Source organism: Mesitornis unicolor, unplaced genomic scaffold (genome assembly GCF_000695765.1).
Source record: "Mesitornis unicolor isolate BGI_N332 unplaced genomic scaffold, ASM69576v1 scaffold13351, whole genome shotgun sequence".
Lineage (NCBI taxonomy): Eukaryota > Metazoa > Chordata > Aves > Mesitornithiformes > Mesitornithidae > Mesitornis > Mesitornis unicolor.
In genome coordinates this window covers 115115-132194 of record NW_010165878.1, presented here as the reverse complement: position 1 = coordinate 132194, position 17080 = coordinate 115115, and the positions used below count along the sequence as shown (strand labels likewise).

Here is a 17080-nt window from a genome sequence, read left to right as displayed (position 1 = left end):
TACAATACACACTTCAACAGTACTATTAACCAACTTTTTATGCCAATTAAACTTTGCTGCACTAACAATACCAATGAAACACATTAAGAGGTCATACTTTTTCGTGAACAAACTGTAGCCAATAAACAATTGAAAAAAAACAAATTAAAAAACAATTCTAAGTGCTGCCACAACATCCCTTTTCTTTAAACACATTATTCACAATAGATGTTTTCAATCTTTTTTTTAAAAAAGAAGAATACTTCTTTTAAAATAGTAAATTAAATGGCATTTAAAAAATTATGTACTGTGGTTCATTGGAAGTACACTGTATAGAAAAGAGAGAGAGAGAGAAAAAAAAAGAGGAGACATCACCTGTAAGATAATGGAGACACTTTGCGATACACAACAACACCTTATGTAATATTGTAAGCAAATTATTAATGAACAAAAATGTACAGAAGCAGATGGACAAGTTAGTGAATATCATGGTACTGCACAGCTTTAATACTGACACACATTTACTTTCCAGTGGAAGAGATAAAACACATATTTGAAAGAAATTGAGATGGCTTTATCAATGATTAATGATACCGAATTTTGAATAGAATATAGTGAGTAAGGTGTTCCACCAAAGCTCAGCACAAGCTTTCAAATTAAAAGGAAAAAAAAAACAATCTACTGGTGACTGACTTAAACATTTTCCAGAGAATTAAATTTGAATTATACCCTGGATAGTCTTCTCTTCATATGATAATACAAAAGTAAAAAACATATGTATAGAAATATGATGCCTTCTTTATCCGGATTGAACATTTTTGCATATTTTTAAGAAATGGTTTTAACTATAATGGTTTAACAAGCAGGAAAATTACATATACTCATCGGTCACATATATAAATAAATGAATACATTTTTTTCTCAAGTTTTTGGTTCGTAATCTGCTAAATAACAGTCTTGACCTTAAGGAAGTTAACTAGCATTTTTTTTAATATTCAATAGTGCTGAGTTATAGTTGATGGCTATAGTGTTTTATCTTATCATGGAACCAGTTAATGAAATGAGAAGCAACACATATTTAGCATTGTAATTTACGTTTCTAAAATCTTGTCATTACTAAAAGTGTTCTTAATACTGGTGAGCTCCAAGGCAATGTATAAACAACATAGACTGGTTATACGAAAAGGGTATTCAAATGGGAACTTGTGTTCATGGTCAGATTACTAACAGAAATAAGCTGTAGGATGCAATATTTAAATTAAGCTTCAAATGAGTGGGCTATCCACATACAATATTCTAAAAAATGTTTGGCAATTTACTCATTGAGATTTGAGACGTACAGTAGATTTGGACAAAGTCATGAAAACTAATGAAGAGACAGGATGCTGTCATTAATGTCCACTTACAGAGTTTGGTTTATTCAAAAAGTGTATAAACATGCGTTATTTCCTCATCATAGTAGGGTTTGAAGCCACTCACTAAAACACAGGTCAAAGATTTTCTTTGCTTATATCTCACTTTTTGGATGTATTGTATTGCCAGAAATATACTTAATGAAAGCAAAAAATAATTTGACCGTTGCCTGCCTTCCTTCCAAACACTAAACATTTCACTACAAATTTAGTGGATCCAGCTTCAGGTCTCGCAGACTTCAGGTAACAGAACACAAAGGTTTGTTTAGACTGCATCAATACAATTAATGTCATGAATTTCAGTGGTGCAGCTCTATCCTCTATTGTACTGTACATGTATTGAAAGATGAAATAAATACTCTGACATCTCAATTTTTTGGAAGCAGCCTGATTACGTCTTAATAATAAATTGCATCCTTAACTACTTGCTAGATATTCCTTGAGCTTATATTGTTTGTTTCTCCTGGGAAATCTCTGTCTTATCTTTTAGGTTGGAGAAATTAATGGTAATAATTCTTTTAAAACTGCAATATAAAAACAGCTTTAGTGAAACACCTTAAGTTCTTTTGTTTGTAGCAAGGTTCATTTTTCTTCCCTTTTACTTCGTGGCATGGGATGGCTAAAAACAGATACTAAGGGCGTCATTCTAGTGAAAGGGTCTAGGCCATCTCATGCTACATTTAATTTTCATATTCACTCTTCTATCTCACACTTCCAACTTCTGACCCCTTCTTAAATAGGAAGAGCAACTATGTTGCTTGCTTTTAAAAGATTTAAGTCTGTCTCTAATGTCTTCACTGACATCAGTTTTGCCTGTCACTTTCTCGTTTCTACACTCCAAAGGAAAACCACCTAACATACTCCTTTACATCCAGCATTATCCAAAGTAGCTTACAGTACATAAACTGTCTTCACACATTCAGTCTCTTTTTTTTTCTTCATGTCATGAGGAGTAGAGTTTTGTGCTTATCACCAAATAAAATTGCAGTGCAAACTTTAAACATAAAAGTTACACAATTAAAAGTTAATATATGGCACCACAGCCTATTAATTCACATATAGTACAACAGACCAATAAAAACAGACATGAATATGAACATAGCTAAAAAGAAGGTGAGCTTGCATAGCAATGCAACAAAAGAAATTATATACAGAAGGAAATCCTTTTCATCCTGGAGGGTGATTTTTTTTTTCCTTTCTTTTTTATATACTCCTGACAAGGAATAGTTTAAGGTGGATGGTGTATTAAAGAGAAGAACACAAGTAAAGTATCTGTGGGATATGTGTGGCTGTGTGTCTTTACATTGCATTTACAGTTCTTTTAATAGTACATAAATAAAGAAAATGTTCATTGCACTGTTTAGTGTCATCACTTCCATGAGTTCAGACCTGATGGTCCATCAGAGCAGCTTGCAATGTGTCTTCTCAACTACTCTATAGAGAGAAACAAAGAGAGAGAAAGAGGTTGTAATAAGGAGAAAAAAACACAAAACAAAGCCTATGGCAATATTACTGCAGCACAGGATGAATATTCAATAGTTTGGGAGAAGAGAGTTAATTGCTTCTAAGATGAAAAGTGATGGAAGCTAAAATTCAGCACTTACCAACACTGTATCCGAGACAGCACATTTCAGGATTTGTGGATTACCATTAGCTCTTTTACAAGTTACTGGGCAGTAACTGTCAGTAGGTACTGATGGTTTGATGGCAGCACATAGGAGGCAGACATGCCAACAGCTACATTGCTTTTACTAGTACACATAGCAGCATGTCTGAGCTAGCTGCAATGTTGGTATACTACTTCAAACCTTTTGGCATCTAGTACTACCATCACGTACACAGCATTAACATGGTTTTACACAAGGTTTAACAGATACTGAGTAATAATGGAAAAAAGTTTGGAAAATAATTCCCCTGGCCTGGAAAGCTGAGGAAAGGGTTGGGATGTACAACCAAAAAAATGGGCTACACAGTCAAAAAAACCATGAACTCCATCTAAGGTCAAAAAGAACAGGACACTGCTAAACAAGCAACTTATAGTTAAGGAAAAGGCATCACAAGCTTGCCACCATGGCCAACAAATTCAGCACTCTTTTTCAATCACTCCTTTGAGAAAAACCACTAATGGTATTTCCAAAACAAGCACACTACAATTTGCCAAAAAATTCTAAATTACTAGAATTTCTTTTCAGTTTTTCCAGTGTTTCCATTTTCACTAGCATTACATGCTAGTAGGATGTACTATGTAGATAACCTTGGCATGGCTTACACAGATTTTAACTGGTCCAAACCAAAGAACAGAAGAACGGTAAAAATATCTCAGAGGGTAAAACAATCTGGGTAAAATTTAATCTGATTATTACACTCAACTTTTTCCTCTCTTCACAACAGGTTTATAATTTGCCTCTTTTGGTCTATTTGAGAGTTTGAACTGTAGCTAGAGATAAACTTACATAATTCACCAGTAAACTGTCCTTGACTGTTTGATCCCACATAGCCTATATCGAGAAGGTCACTGGCATTGCGTTGGTGACCTCCTCGCAAGACTTCACCTTTTCTAGGTCCGGTTGATCCTTTAGAAGAAGCTGTTCCTGAAGAGCTGTGGCCGCCCGGGGATGGGAAGTTGGGTTTACTATATGGTACGAGTGCCTCTTCTAGAAAAGCAAAACAAAACAAAACAAAATAAATACCAAATAAATTCCTATATCTAGGAATATACAAGCTATTCTTATATGGACATCATATTTAATCCTGCCCTCAGATGTCTGTCTTTTGTCTTGCATGGCAATTTTACCTAAGAAAATACACTGCTGTATCCCACAGACAAAGAAACCAGCATGAATTTAATCTTGCTTTCATGTAAACTCATAAATTAGTTTGTATTAATTATAAAAAGTCTAGATTCATTATGAAGTAATAGATCATGAATTGTAGATACTTTAATAAAAATAGATGCACATACAATTTCCAAAACAATGCAGCTATGATTAGATTTTTGCTTCAAGCCTACATGAATGTGATTTTTTCTTTTCTTTAGCTTAAATTATGGTAACATTACCTCAATCAATATAGAAAAAGAACTACAATATCAGCTAATTTAATTAGCTTCTAGCAGCTCAGTAATTTCTAACGATTCAAAGTACACTGAAGATTTCTTTAACTGGTTGTGAATTGCATTGGAAAATATTTTATTAGACATAATATTAGTAGTTGTAGTATTTGGGGTGAGCAAATCATCCTGCAGCTTGTTTCATGTTCCATTATGAGCAAAAGGCTTACTTTTGCTCACTTGACCTCTTCCTCTGTGAAGCCCTGTAATAATGAACCGCTTGCAAGGGCAGGATTAATACCAATAAAGCATAAGGCTGTATGTCTTCATATAGCATGAAGTAAAACAAGACATCACATCTGATTGCAGTTTCCAGGAGATATTGTTGTAATAAACCTAACCTAAGAAACAAAACAGCAGCACTGATTTAACGCTGAAATAGAAGCACTATTTTCTTTGCTGTGTATGATCCATTTCTGCTGTCTCAGAAGCTGAAGAAAGAGACTGTATGAGAGCTTCCTAAATATAGTTTGATTCAAGAAAGAATATGACCTTCGCTATGACCAAGTAATATATGCTTGACCTCAAACACGGGAATTGCCCCTTCTGAAATCAGTGGGATATCTCCTGCTTGAATCGTACATTGTGAATCTGAGATGAAAAGGTTTTCTGTTTATTTCACTTTTCCCATTGTCTTCCCTCTTAAACGTTCTGATGAGAAGAAATAGGCTTTCTTTGACAGAGGGTAGGAACACAGAAGGAAAATTAGGTGGGGCTGATAAGAAAGAAAGGGGAGATAAAAATGCTTTTATTCCCAATCTTGAAGCCTTTACAAGGGCTGCAGCAGAGGCACAATTAACTTAGGGGATGATTAAATGAGAACAAATTTGTGGAAGAAACCCAGGATTTCATTCTTTGTCCCTATTGCCACAAGTGAGTAGGACATGGGAATTCCCCCTGAGATTTGCTATTGAACAGAACCCGTTTGTAAGGTAAATCCATTGCAGAAGAGGGCGGGCAGCTGACTTTTTTCTTTGCCAAAGTATCTCCCTCTGGCCTTGCCCAGGGGATAAAAATATTTGCACTGCAGGACATAAGGGCATTATCAGTGCTCTGTGTTCTGACCGTGTGCTGCTCTGGCTGAAATGTAAAGAAATGCTTAAAAGACATAGTAAAATGGCATTTAACAGTCATAGCCTCCTAAATTATGTTACCTGTTCTTTATATATCAAGTCCTAACGATAGAATCAGATGCAAACCTGGTTTCCAAAGGCTGGCTAAAATATGGAACAGCTTGCATAAAGGCAGCCATAAAGCAAGCAGCATAAATCAGTTTAGCAGAAAGCTGGATACATTTTTAAAGGATGGAAAGAAAAGTCACTACCATTGCAAAAGAATTTGAAGATGACATATATGGTCAATTGATTTGTTTTTCTAGTTTGTGGACTCAGGATAAGGCCTCCTTCGGGTTCAATGAAATATTGAGAAAAAACGACTATGAATAAATATAAAGTGCATTATCATTATAGAGCATATGGTGTGTTAAATTATCTGTTGTGCCCTCAGAAATAAATGCAATCCATAAAATAAGCAATTGTGACATAAAATAAAGGCTAAGTTTTTCACAACATTCTAGCACATTAAAGGTAGTTGTCTCAGGTCCTTAGAATAGGCTCACGTTTATTAAATGATCAGAACAGTGCCTCATGCCTCAGGCCTGCAAAGAATATGGGGAGACTTTGGCAATGTCTTTCTCTTTGAAAGACTGAGCCTTTAATTTGAAGATGTAATTCTAGCCCCTTGTAAAATCAGGACTTATGTGTGTAACGATGTTTCTATATCCCACAAGATAACCAGAAGGCTTTTAATATTATCAAAACTATAGTAACTTGATCTAGCACTACTTTCTTCAGCAGGGTTAGCTGAGATTGTCATATTTGATGTGCTGCAACTGCAGTTCAACAATGAAGCCACCATCAGGAACTCAGGAATCTTGTTCATACTGAAAGCAACCAGTGGAAATTCAGTTCCCAGCATCAGGTAATTCTATTTTATTCAACTTCAAAACAAAGGTCTTGCATTCAGTATTTCCCTCACAGCTTGGTAATGTCTGAATGAAGCCCCCTAAACTGCAAAATATTTTTTTTCTGGAAGCTGATAGCTAATAATGGCTCATTTTGGAAATACATAAAAAACTGAGACAGACTAGACTTCCAGAGATCTTTGTCATTAGTAAAGGAAAAGAGAAGCAGCACAACTAATATTACTTAAAAAACACCACAATTTAGTATTTTGAGCATGCAAGAAGCCTACCAGAGAAAAGAATACTGAGCAAGAAAGCTATAGTGCAAGAAGCTGGGATGAGAGGACAGACAGATATGAAGCTTTAGCCCACCTTGTGCACAAACTTTGTGAACTCCTCCCACCAAGGTAAAACCATAGTATCTCCTAAAGAAAGCCTTTGGCATGCATAAAGGAGTCACAGTTTCTCTGGTCACCCTGAATTTGACAAGAACAAACTACCTGTAATCACTCTAGTCTTAAATTCAGTGCTCCGGTAGGGCACGGGAAGCATCACGATCAAGCTCCTTTGATTTAAGGACAGATAAATGCAAGTCCTGCAGTACACGGATTTTGCTACTCTGTATCCTCTATATCACAAAATAACTGACAACGTCTAATTGTACACTGATAAAGCAGAAAAAAAGGAGGGGAGTTTTTGCTAAACAGGCCAGAGAAGCATTCTTAATAATAATTCACAAAGAAAGGAGATGTATAAAGTATATTTGAGCTATTTTCTATGTGTCTGCACATTTTGTGCATTGTAATTAAAATTGCCATTTCACAAAGTAGCATGTATTTCACACACTGTTTTTAAACTGCGACTTCACATCATCATTTCACAACATGAACAACCACTCACTTGCTTATGCAGCTGAAATATTAGGGGGTTTTAACAGTAGCACTGCTGTTTATTTTAAAATATAGATTTTATTTAAAATATTTAAATTTTAAGTATAGGCAGCAGTATTTCCTAGAAGGACATTATTCATTAAATCCTGCCCCCCATGACATGCTTGCCTGCATACTTCTATTTTTTTTAGAATATCATTGCTATTAATGTGCCAGATTAACAAGGAGTATCAATAGTAGAATAAAATCAAGAAAAATATAGATAATGAGTACCTCTAGTGTCACTGGAACCAACACACATACTTGAAGAAACAGTGCAGCCCTACAGAAAGCCCCATACATACTACTACTTTTTTTTTTAATATTCTTATTTTTTTTAATATTCTCTTGTATCTCTCTAATCAGCACTGGGATAACGTGTGATTCATGGGTCAAAGAAAATACCCTAGTGAGGGGACATGAAACAGCAGCTGAGAGAAGGAATCTGCCAATATTGTACAAATACAACTCCTGCTCAGCATTACCTTCTGCAAACATTTTTTACAGATTTGAAATCCACTCAGAAGATAAAGTCAGCACTCAGCAATGAGCAGGTCCTGTGTAAAGGTGAAAACCTGCGCTGTCATCTTTCACAGCCTAAGAAATGAATGTTACTTTCTCATATTCTTGAATAAGGAGAAGACCATGTCACAGCTGGAAAGAACATCAGTAGCTCAGAAGGATCAGCCTTCTTGCAGACATGCAAAAACAATTGCTGCCAATTTAGAAGCAGGTTGAAAGAACTAGAATATATGGCCCCATATGTATAAATATGTACTTCTAACAGAAAATGCTCTAAAAATCTGTTTCTCCTTCCCTGCCTGCCTGAAACTGATCCTGTTTTTTCCACCCCTATGCTTGACAACATTATTAATTGCCAAAACACCCTAAAGAACGCAGCCAACGAGGTGCTAATGAGATTTCATTGTTGCAAGAGGGAAAGTACTTGGATCACAAGCTCTCCTTTCACTTTGCCTTTTCTTATTTTCCATCCTGAGCCTCCCCAGTGGTAACACAGGGGGGTGCGAAGTGACCCTAGACTCCTGCCAGACACAGAAACCCTCCGCTGAAAAGCGTCAAGAAGCCGTCTGCGTTGCCTTGGCTGGTGCAGCGCACACACACCTGATCCGAAGGCTTGTTTGTGTTGGGCTTTCCTGAAATCCTCTTGGCGGTCTGTAGAGCTTATCCACTCCTGGGTTTGCCGCTGCCACTCTAGTGACGTCCTAGCTTGATGGTCCAGGGAGCTCTTTGTTTCATCTACGTTGGGTGCATGCTGCCTCTCAAGAGAGCTTCCTTTCCTCTCTGCCGAGCCTCCACGCTGGCCGGGGACTATTTGCTGCCTTAAACCCTGACCAGGGGGCGGGTCGGGTGGTGGTGGAAGATCTAAAAAATGTGAATAAGATTTAGATGAACTAATATTTTCATTGAAACAGAAGGTCTATTTGATGCTGAAAAGAAAAGTCCCTTGCAAATGGCATGAATCACTTCTTTTGCCGATTTTAAAAGGAGGAAATTAAATGTTTATCAGAAAGGTGCTTTTACCTTCTGCTAGGTTGGTTTTTGGGTTTTTTTGGGTTTTGGTGGGTTTTTTGTTGTTGTTGTTGTTTTTTGTTGTTTTTTTTTTAAACTCAGCTTACTGTGTTGCTAGCTCTTTCCAACTTCCATAAAAATCAATAGACTCTGAGCCCTGACTTAACGTTTCCAAACACGGGATTTGTTTTCTGTGGAATATACTCCATCTGGCTCTTTCAGTAACAGCAAGCAATTAAGAAAGGCTATGAAACACTGATCTGTACCAGTTGACAGAGGAATTTCCCCCCGTCATATTGGGTCTTGCTTCATCACCTCCATTTTTGGGCTTCACTTTTAGCTTGAAGTTGAAGCTCAAAATCTAAATATACAACTTCATCAAAATGAATACAATGTCTCAAAAATTTTGGGAAAAAATATTTACAAAACCTACTGTCACTGAAAAAGCATCAACACATCTGTGAAAAATGCATGTTTAAATGGAACCACCAAACAACAGGTGAGCATGTTACTCAAGCACTATTTGAAAGTTCAGCCAAAAGCTACAGGTTTCACAGACAAGGGGATGGCCACTCTTAAGTTTAGCAGTCTTGCAAATATAACCAATCAAAATACAATTTCTGCTGAACACTGAAAGACAGTTGCCTGGTCACTAACAACTCTTGTCCTTTTCAAGTCTTTCACTTGGACTACTAAAAATTTTGTAGAATTGAAGATAAGCTTGTAAAAATTGCATTTTTGGAGGCAAAAGTACATTTTGTTTATCAGTCCTTGACCCAAGAAAATTATAGAATCTGAATTATAATTTTAAATGTAAGGTTTTCATGTAAACTGTATGGTAGACTTGTAACAGTTCAGAAAAGCCTCAGATCACTTGAAAAAAAAATCAGAAAAGGGAAGCACCCATAGTATTGTAACTCTCCCACATCAGATACCCATTTTATACATAGAACACTTGTTGATAATTCTGATTTTGGGCAATGTATAGCCCATCTATGCAGCCCCATCAACTGCACTAAAACTATGTTAGTTTTACACTAGATATGGGTCTGCCCTGCTTTCTAGTCTTTTGTCCCTTACAGTGTTGTGAAGGTTTGCCAAGGAAGTGAACTTGGCTCAAGAAAAGACACAGAAGAGTAAGCCTCTGCAGAAGTCTGATGTTTATAACTCTAGTGAAACTGAAATTCATTTCATGAACTGGTGAGGAGGCCTTTGGAATTAATTTATCTCAAAGTCTGTAATCCAGCCTCAAATAATGCTACACAGACTTATTTTCATGTCCTTGCTGTTACAGGTGATACTTATATGCCATATATGAAGCAGAAATGCTTCCAAAATTGCTGAGATATCATTCCAATCAACATTGTTTCATAAAGACAAATAAGGACGTGTGGATTATTTGTGTCTACAAGGGAAAGAAGCTGTATCTGATGTTGCTTCTGTATCTTTGTTCACAGCTGAAGTGCTGTAGCCCATATTAAGATATCTATCTTCTAGCTAGAACAGCCTTAAAATAATAATATGTCAGTGAGCTTGGTGTATGCTTTATGTTCAGCACTAATTTATTTGAGAAATTTTTAGTTATGAATATAGATGTGACCTTTCATGACAATGAAAGTAACTTGAGTTACTGTAGGTGGAAGCGGGAGGGTATGGGAGCTTGCCAATGTTAAAATTGCTTTATAGTGTTGGCTTCCAAAATGGCATTTTTTATAATTGATTTTATTGCGATCATAACCAGTTAATGTACAGAACCACAACACTGGCATCTGCTTATGCAATCTGAAATAGAGATTACTGAAGTTGTGATTTATAAGCACTTTATGGAGATGCATTGAATGCAATAAACACAGTCATAACATGACATCTGACAATGCCATTTTCTAAGATAAAATATAAACAAAAAAAAAGTATAAACAAAATTTTTAAGTGCTATCCCAGCAAAAAAAAAAAAGTTAAAATTATTGAGGTATTAAACTTCCTAAAATACAATACCCTTCTTCAGAAATTGCTGTCTAAAGGTTGTTATTACTTAGATACTGAGAAGGAAAGAAGGTTTGTACTTTAACTGTGCTTCATGTTCTAGAGCTACCTGCAAGCTCCTGGAATTACTGTAGACTTACGCTGCTGATCTACTGTTAATGTGATTCTTGCTTTTATCCATCCACAAAATGAGCATAATTATTGCCTGATGCATAGAAATGAAATGAAATGAAATGAAAAACCATGTTTGTTAAGTTCTTTTTGTTTTTTTAGACCTGTGGATGAATTGAAATGAAAAATAAAATTTATCTTCTGATGAAGCTTCACACAATTCTAGAAGAATTACAGGAATTATGGAATTAATGCAAGTTGGCTCCAACGTGACTACGAACTTATTGAACTGTGCTAGATATTCCTGAGAAGATCCATAAAAATGGTTACCAATTCTAGCCAACCATCATCTGACTAAATCATTTGCTTTTACATCTTGTTATTCAGGTTGGTTGTCACAGTAACACCTACCTCTCCATTTTAATAGAGGAAGCTGGAAGAGAGCTTCATTTGGAAATGTGGCTTTTTATTTGCACTGCAACTTAAACTCTGTAGTGCAAATCTTCTGCCTTATGTAAATTACTAAATATGCTCTGTTATCTTGCCTGGGCATATGTGAAGACTCCATGTATCTGGAGTTATGAGTTTCCTAGTTCAGTGCCACACCTAACAGTCTTGCTTTTCCTCTCCTCTCTTCTCCTCTCACTTTCCAGCCAAACATGTCCATGCACATGTCTCCACACACGCTTGCCAGTATGTATGTACATGATGGTTAACGGTTGGAGTAACAGAGATCAGATGAGTTGGTAGTCTCAGTCAGTCCCTAATAGGCAGACTTTGTAGCACATAGAGACAACCATCTCATTCCATCATGTCAAACACTTCAGAGAATTTTTGAAAGTGGAAAGTTAAGGACTTCAGCAGGATTTTCAGTGAAAATGTCCAGAGTGGTATTGCTGGTTGTCACTGTGCTTCCATCTAAATGACATTTATCTTCCAGGTGCCAGGTAAAACACCCACATTGATCTAGTAACTTACTAGGCCAGTGGGATGTCATCCAGACTACCACTTGCAGCCTCTAATGGCAGGCTTATCAAACCTGCAAGGCAACTTATAAGTGCATTGATGGGGAGGTGATGGTTTTATTGATTTAGTAATGGAAGGACTGTGATTGAGAAGCTGTAGGACATCAGAGTGCCTGATAAGAAGCAAATGGATGTTTGGCTTGGGATTACTCCAGCCCTCCTTTAGAAAGTGGAGCATTGGCCAAATGATTCAGGCACCAGACAAGCTTTGGCACAGCCTCTCATTATTAACTGGAAAAAAGCAGCAAGCTATGGAACCAACAAGTATAAGGACATCCCTTTCTACCTGTGCCGGTGATTTGTTTTTCTAGGGGTGATAATTACTGAGACATTTAATAAGCTTCTGAACCACTTTTTAGCATCAAGGTGACCATCTTCTCTACAGTGATCTATCTCAGCAGAAATTGATTTGTAATACACGATAGCAAGTCAGCAGCAAAGCTAATAGAAAACTTAAGTTACAGTTCTCCTTTTTAACTCCTGCCTCTTCTTTGTTTTTGTTTGTTTGGGTTTTTTTTTTTAAATCATTCTCAGCTAAGGATTTTGGTTTTTATGGTGGACTGTGATCTCAGAAAGAAGATTTTTCATCATTTCAGGGATTCATAAGGTATTCTTCCTCTGTGGATTTACTGTTGTCTCCATGGTCCTTGTGGGATTTAAGAAACAAGTTGTACAGGAAGGTAAATTTTAAAATTCAGTCTAGTGTCAATCTTTAGAGGATTCTGACCTGTAACTAAAGAAAATGAAGAAGCAGGCTTTTAGGGAATTTGTGTGGATTGCTGTCAAAAGTAAGCATGGTGTTGTACTCTCATATGCTTACATAGTCTGGGATCTGTGTACTATGTATTAAATATTACAGTTTCTTAGGTCTCTCACTCTGTCCCACATGGTTACAGTTAACAAGGGGGAAGTGCTCAGGAGGTGCATGAGAAAGGGCAGAGAAAGGACATGGCTGGAGCTTACTTGGTCAATGAAAATTTAAAATGACAGACACCAGTATGTGATGAGACTTAAACACAAGATGCTAGGACTCATCCACCTTGGGAATTTGAAGACAACTGACACATTAAGTATGTTCTTATATGACAAATTCAAGAAGAAGCGGTTGTAGGGAATGAATTAGAGACATCTCAAAACCAGGAGAAAATGTATAGTGAAGCTTCCCACTGAAATCAGGAAGGCCCAGGGCTGAACGGACTGGCCTGGATTAGGACTCAGAATTGCTGGATCTATCCCAGGTTCTCCTACTTCCTTGTTCTAACTGTAGCTTAAACATAGTAGTATCTGCAAAGTTCAATGCACACAAAGCATCCAGTTACCATTTTTAATTTCTGTATACTGGAGGTTCCTACGTTCAGTTTGTTTACATACACACAGGTGGCAGCAGCAATCTTTATCTTCCTTAATTGACAAATGTTCTTTTGCAAATTTAGCTATGACTCAGAGTTGCCATTACACTTTAATGACTCATATTCAGTAAGAGTTGAAGTGGAAAAACTGCACAATTTGGGTTCCTGTGGTAAGAGAGGATGGGAAAAGATCCTCTATTACTCCAAGACATTATAAATTTTGGGGATGTATAGTAAGCACTTCAACAAAGTTTATAACAAACAAATGTTAAGCTAACAGTGTCCAAAAGTTGTTATGGTTACTGCCTGTGTCTGGGAGGTGAACTGCTGAAGGAAATGGTATGCTATTGGTATTCTGACTAAAATATATGAAAGAAACTCCAATAAAATAAGCATTTTATAAAGAATAAATAAAAGACAGTAGGAGATTCCTCTTTTTAAATTTATCTTAGAATCTGATCTCTTTCACTAATTTAAAACAGCATCAGATTTTATGATGGAGCCACTCCCAGAGGAGTCACTCTTCCATCTGTCTCATTATCTGAACTGGATTCCCATTAATTTTCTGGTACCTGCATTATTGTTCAACATAGAAACAGAAGGATTAAGGTCCCATCATACTGAATGCAGTAAAAACTGACATATACACAGAATTTGTGGACCAAAAGGCTCATAGTTCAGGGTGACAGGATGTGCCACATGGAAGGGTTGACTTGACATATGCACAGAAAGAGTATTATCAGCACCACAAGTGACACCCATGATTTCCAGTTACTATTCTCATAGACACATCTATTTAATGGATCTGTGTAGCAATGAGGCCTCTGAAATATATCCAGAAGGGGTGGGCATTAATGTTTAAACCAATTCAGATCCATATGAGTGGAATCTAAGCTATTTTAAGCTGTTTCCCCAAATAATATGATAGTGAGAGTAAGCCATAAAGCATAAGATACAACCCTTTTGGTGAAGACTTTCACTGCTTGAATCTATTTTCCACCTTTGTAGTCTAACAAACCAGGAATCTGTCAGAACATACCACAGAATTGCATCTGTACACCTGATAAGACAACTGAGAGGAGAGCTCTGGTGTTTTTAGTGGTCATAGTCCAGCTTGTAAACTGTTAATGTATTTTATCCATGTACCTAAGATAATAAATAGCACATTATAAATAAAACAAACTATTTATACTATTGAAGAAGATAATGAAGGGATTCTCAAGTAATTTTTACTAGAATAAAGATGCTTATACTAAAATCTAAAGTAATTTTTATTTTTTATTTTTACACCTTCCCCATACACTGGAAGGTTCATCAAGGTGTAAGATTAGGAGACAGACTCACTGTGGTCTGGACAGTGTTACAAGAGCCACTGTGGCAGGTAAACACTCTAGCTCCCAGAATTGCCCTGCTTTGAATACTGAAAGAAAGGTCAGCATGAGGAAAGTGATCATGTCCCCATCTACACTGCACTACTTATCCTTAGCAGTTCCTGGTTTTCCATTTGCCTGCTTCTCCCCTGTGATAATTTCAACACCTACAGGGGTCAGGCTGGAGATCAGAAGAAATGAGGGTGAGGTAGACAGCCAGTCACCTTCCTATCCAGTCGTCTTCAAGGAGTAACAGGCAGCAATTGCGTCTTTTCTCAAACTCAAGAAAGTACAGATATTGGAAGACTGCACTGATCTTAGTCATTAGAAGAGCAGAACAGACAAGTTCAGTATTTCCAGATGGGAAGCAATGGTCAGAGAGCAGTAGAGATATCAAAGAGGGAAATAAAATCACTGAGGTCACTGGATGTCAGGAATGAAGCAGAATGGACAAGATGTAATGCAGAATCATAAGTGTGGCATGTATAGCAGTAGCTGTTGGGTGGCTGTCAAAACAGCATTGTGGAACTGGCTCTATGCTTCTGCCTAGGAATTTATGGCATACTGCTACTGCTGGCAATGGTTATTTTCATTTAATGTAAAATTACCCAAAGGCAATTTTTTAATGTCAACTCACATGGAATGCAGTCATTTTGGGGTAAGATTTATACTGAGATTTGAGGAAACCTAAGAGGTGCTAACATGTTCAGAGCTGAAATGAAGTTCCTTGAAGACTCACTTAAGCAAGCTCCACACTGCTAGCATTGCACTATTGCTCACCTGGCAACCTGGGGACCCCACTTCACCAAAAACTTAATTCACTGTAATGTATATTCCTTAAAAGATTGCTCTATGTTGTCCCGCTCTGTATGCCTGCATCTTGCGGGTTATCATCAGAGACTTCACCACACTTACCGTCTGTTATTCCCTCCCTACGATGAGGCAAGGGGGGTTGGTCCAACCGTCCTCCCTTGTGTTTTTTAGTGGGCCTCGGCCTCTGACTCTGATTGACAGCTGCACTGGTGTTGCTGTCAGTAGAAAAAGGACTGCTTGGCCGAGGTCTCTGAGAGGAAGGATATACTTTGCCTAAAAAAAAAAAAAAAGAGAAACCAGATGAAAAAATGTTATTGCCTTGAAATAGTCTGTTCTATTAATGTCTGTTCTGAAACATTAAATCTGGTCTAATTCTCAGAGGCAAGCAAGTGTCCCCTCGAGGTACCCACTGATGCCAACTGCTTTAAGACACACCACAACAAACGAAGTGAGAAACTTGGCATTCTTTTGTCTTTAACTTTTATAATTAAAATCATTCCATCTGTTGTGATAAAACTACTGTATGCCATGGAACTCCTACCTGCTCTGTGTGCTGAACAGATGTGTCATAACAACTCCTATGCCTTGAGCAGGGAGGGAAAACAGTTCTGCAATCGTATCAAATTTATCTCCTCCTGCCTTCCACTTTCATATTTGCCGAGCCAGATTCTCATTTTAGGAGCTCCCATATGCACTGTATATCTGGAGCAACTCCAGTGAGATAAACATAACTGATTTTGCAAGCTATGTAGCAGTGTAGGTTTGTATATATATAAGGGCTCTCTTTTCTTGAAAAATAAAAATAGGGGCTATATTTAAATGCTAAAATTTTCCTGTTCGTTTTCAGTATTATTACATATTAAAAAATAATTTATTCTGGCTGAATTTATTCCTCAGATTTTTCTATATACCTATAGATTTATCAAGCTATGGGATGTCTCTTAAAAAAATTCTTTGATGCAGTTCTATGGAGCAGATCATTAAAAGCATCATGGCAGGAACCACAGGAGCACAGTTCATTTACTACATCACTTCCTCTAATTTTGATATTTTTATTCAGTTAACTAGGCTTATTGTTTAATAATAACTGATGAAAACTAAAGATCTCCATCTTTTACTTTCTTTTGCTCTCCCTATATTCTTGTCAAGTATCAAGGATGTTAATTTCTTCATTAATTTAGAACTGGTACTTGAAAGTCTTACTTTTTTTAATCCTGTTTGCAGTGGAAAATGTATAAGCCCATCAGAACTTCTGCTCTTTCAGTGCTACAGTAGGCCCAAATGGTTCAAGAGCTGATGGAAAGTGGCAAAGGGTGTGAGGGTGACAGAGCACTGGACCAGACTGCCCACAGAGGTTGTGAAGTCTCCTTCTCTGGAGACATTCAAAACCCGCCTGGACGTGTTCCTGTGTGACCTGGTCTGGGTGATCCTGCTCTGACAGAGGGGTTGGACTGGATGATCTTTCGAGGTCCCTTCCAACTCCTAAGATTCTGTGATTCTGTGATTC

At 37.1% G+C, this 17080-nt stretch overlaps 1 protein-coding gene across 1 annotated transcript in view; it reads right to left on the bottom strand.

Annotated features, from left to right (window-relative positions):
* Positions 1–1602: 1602 nt before the first annotated feature.
* Positions 1603–17080, bottom strand: part of ROBO2 (roundabout, axon guidance receptor, homolog 2 (Drosophila)) — a gene marked incomplete at its 5' end in the record, with an annotated part of 121093 nt that continues 105615 nt past the window's right edge. The window contains 4 exons of the mRNA XM_010194776.1: positions 1603–2825; positions 3845–4045; positions 8515–8775; positions 15676–15846. Of these exons, the coding sequence (XP_010193078.1) occupies positions 2824–2825; positions 3845–4045; positions 8515–8775; positions 15676–15846 (635 nt within the window). The remainder of the gene's footprint in view (positions 2826–3844; positions 4046–8514; positions 8776–15675; positions 15847–17080) is intronic.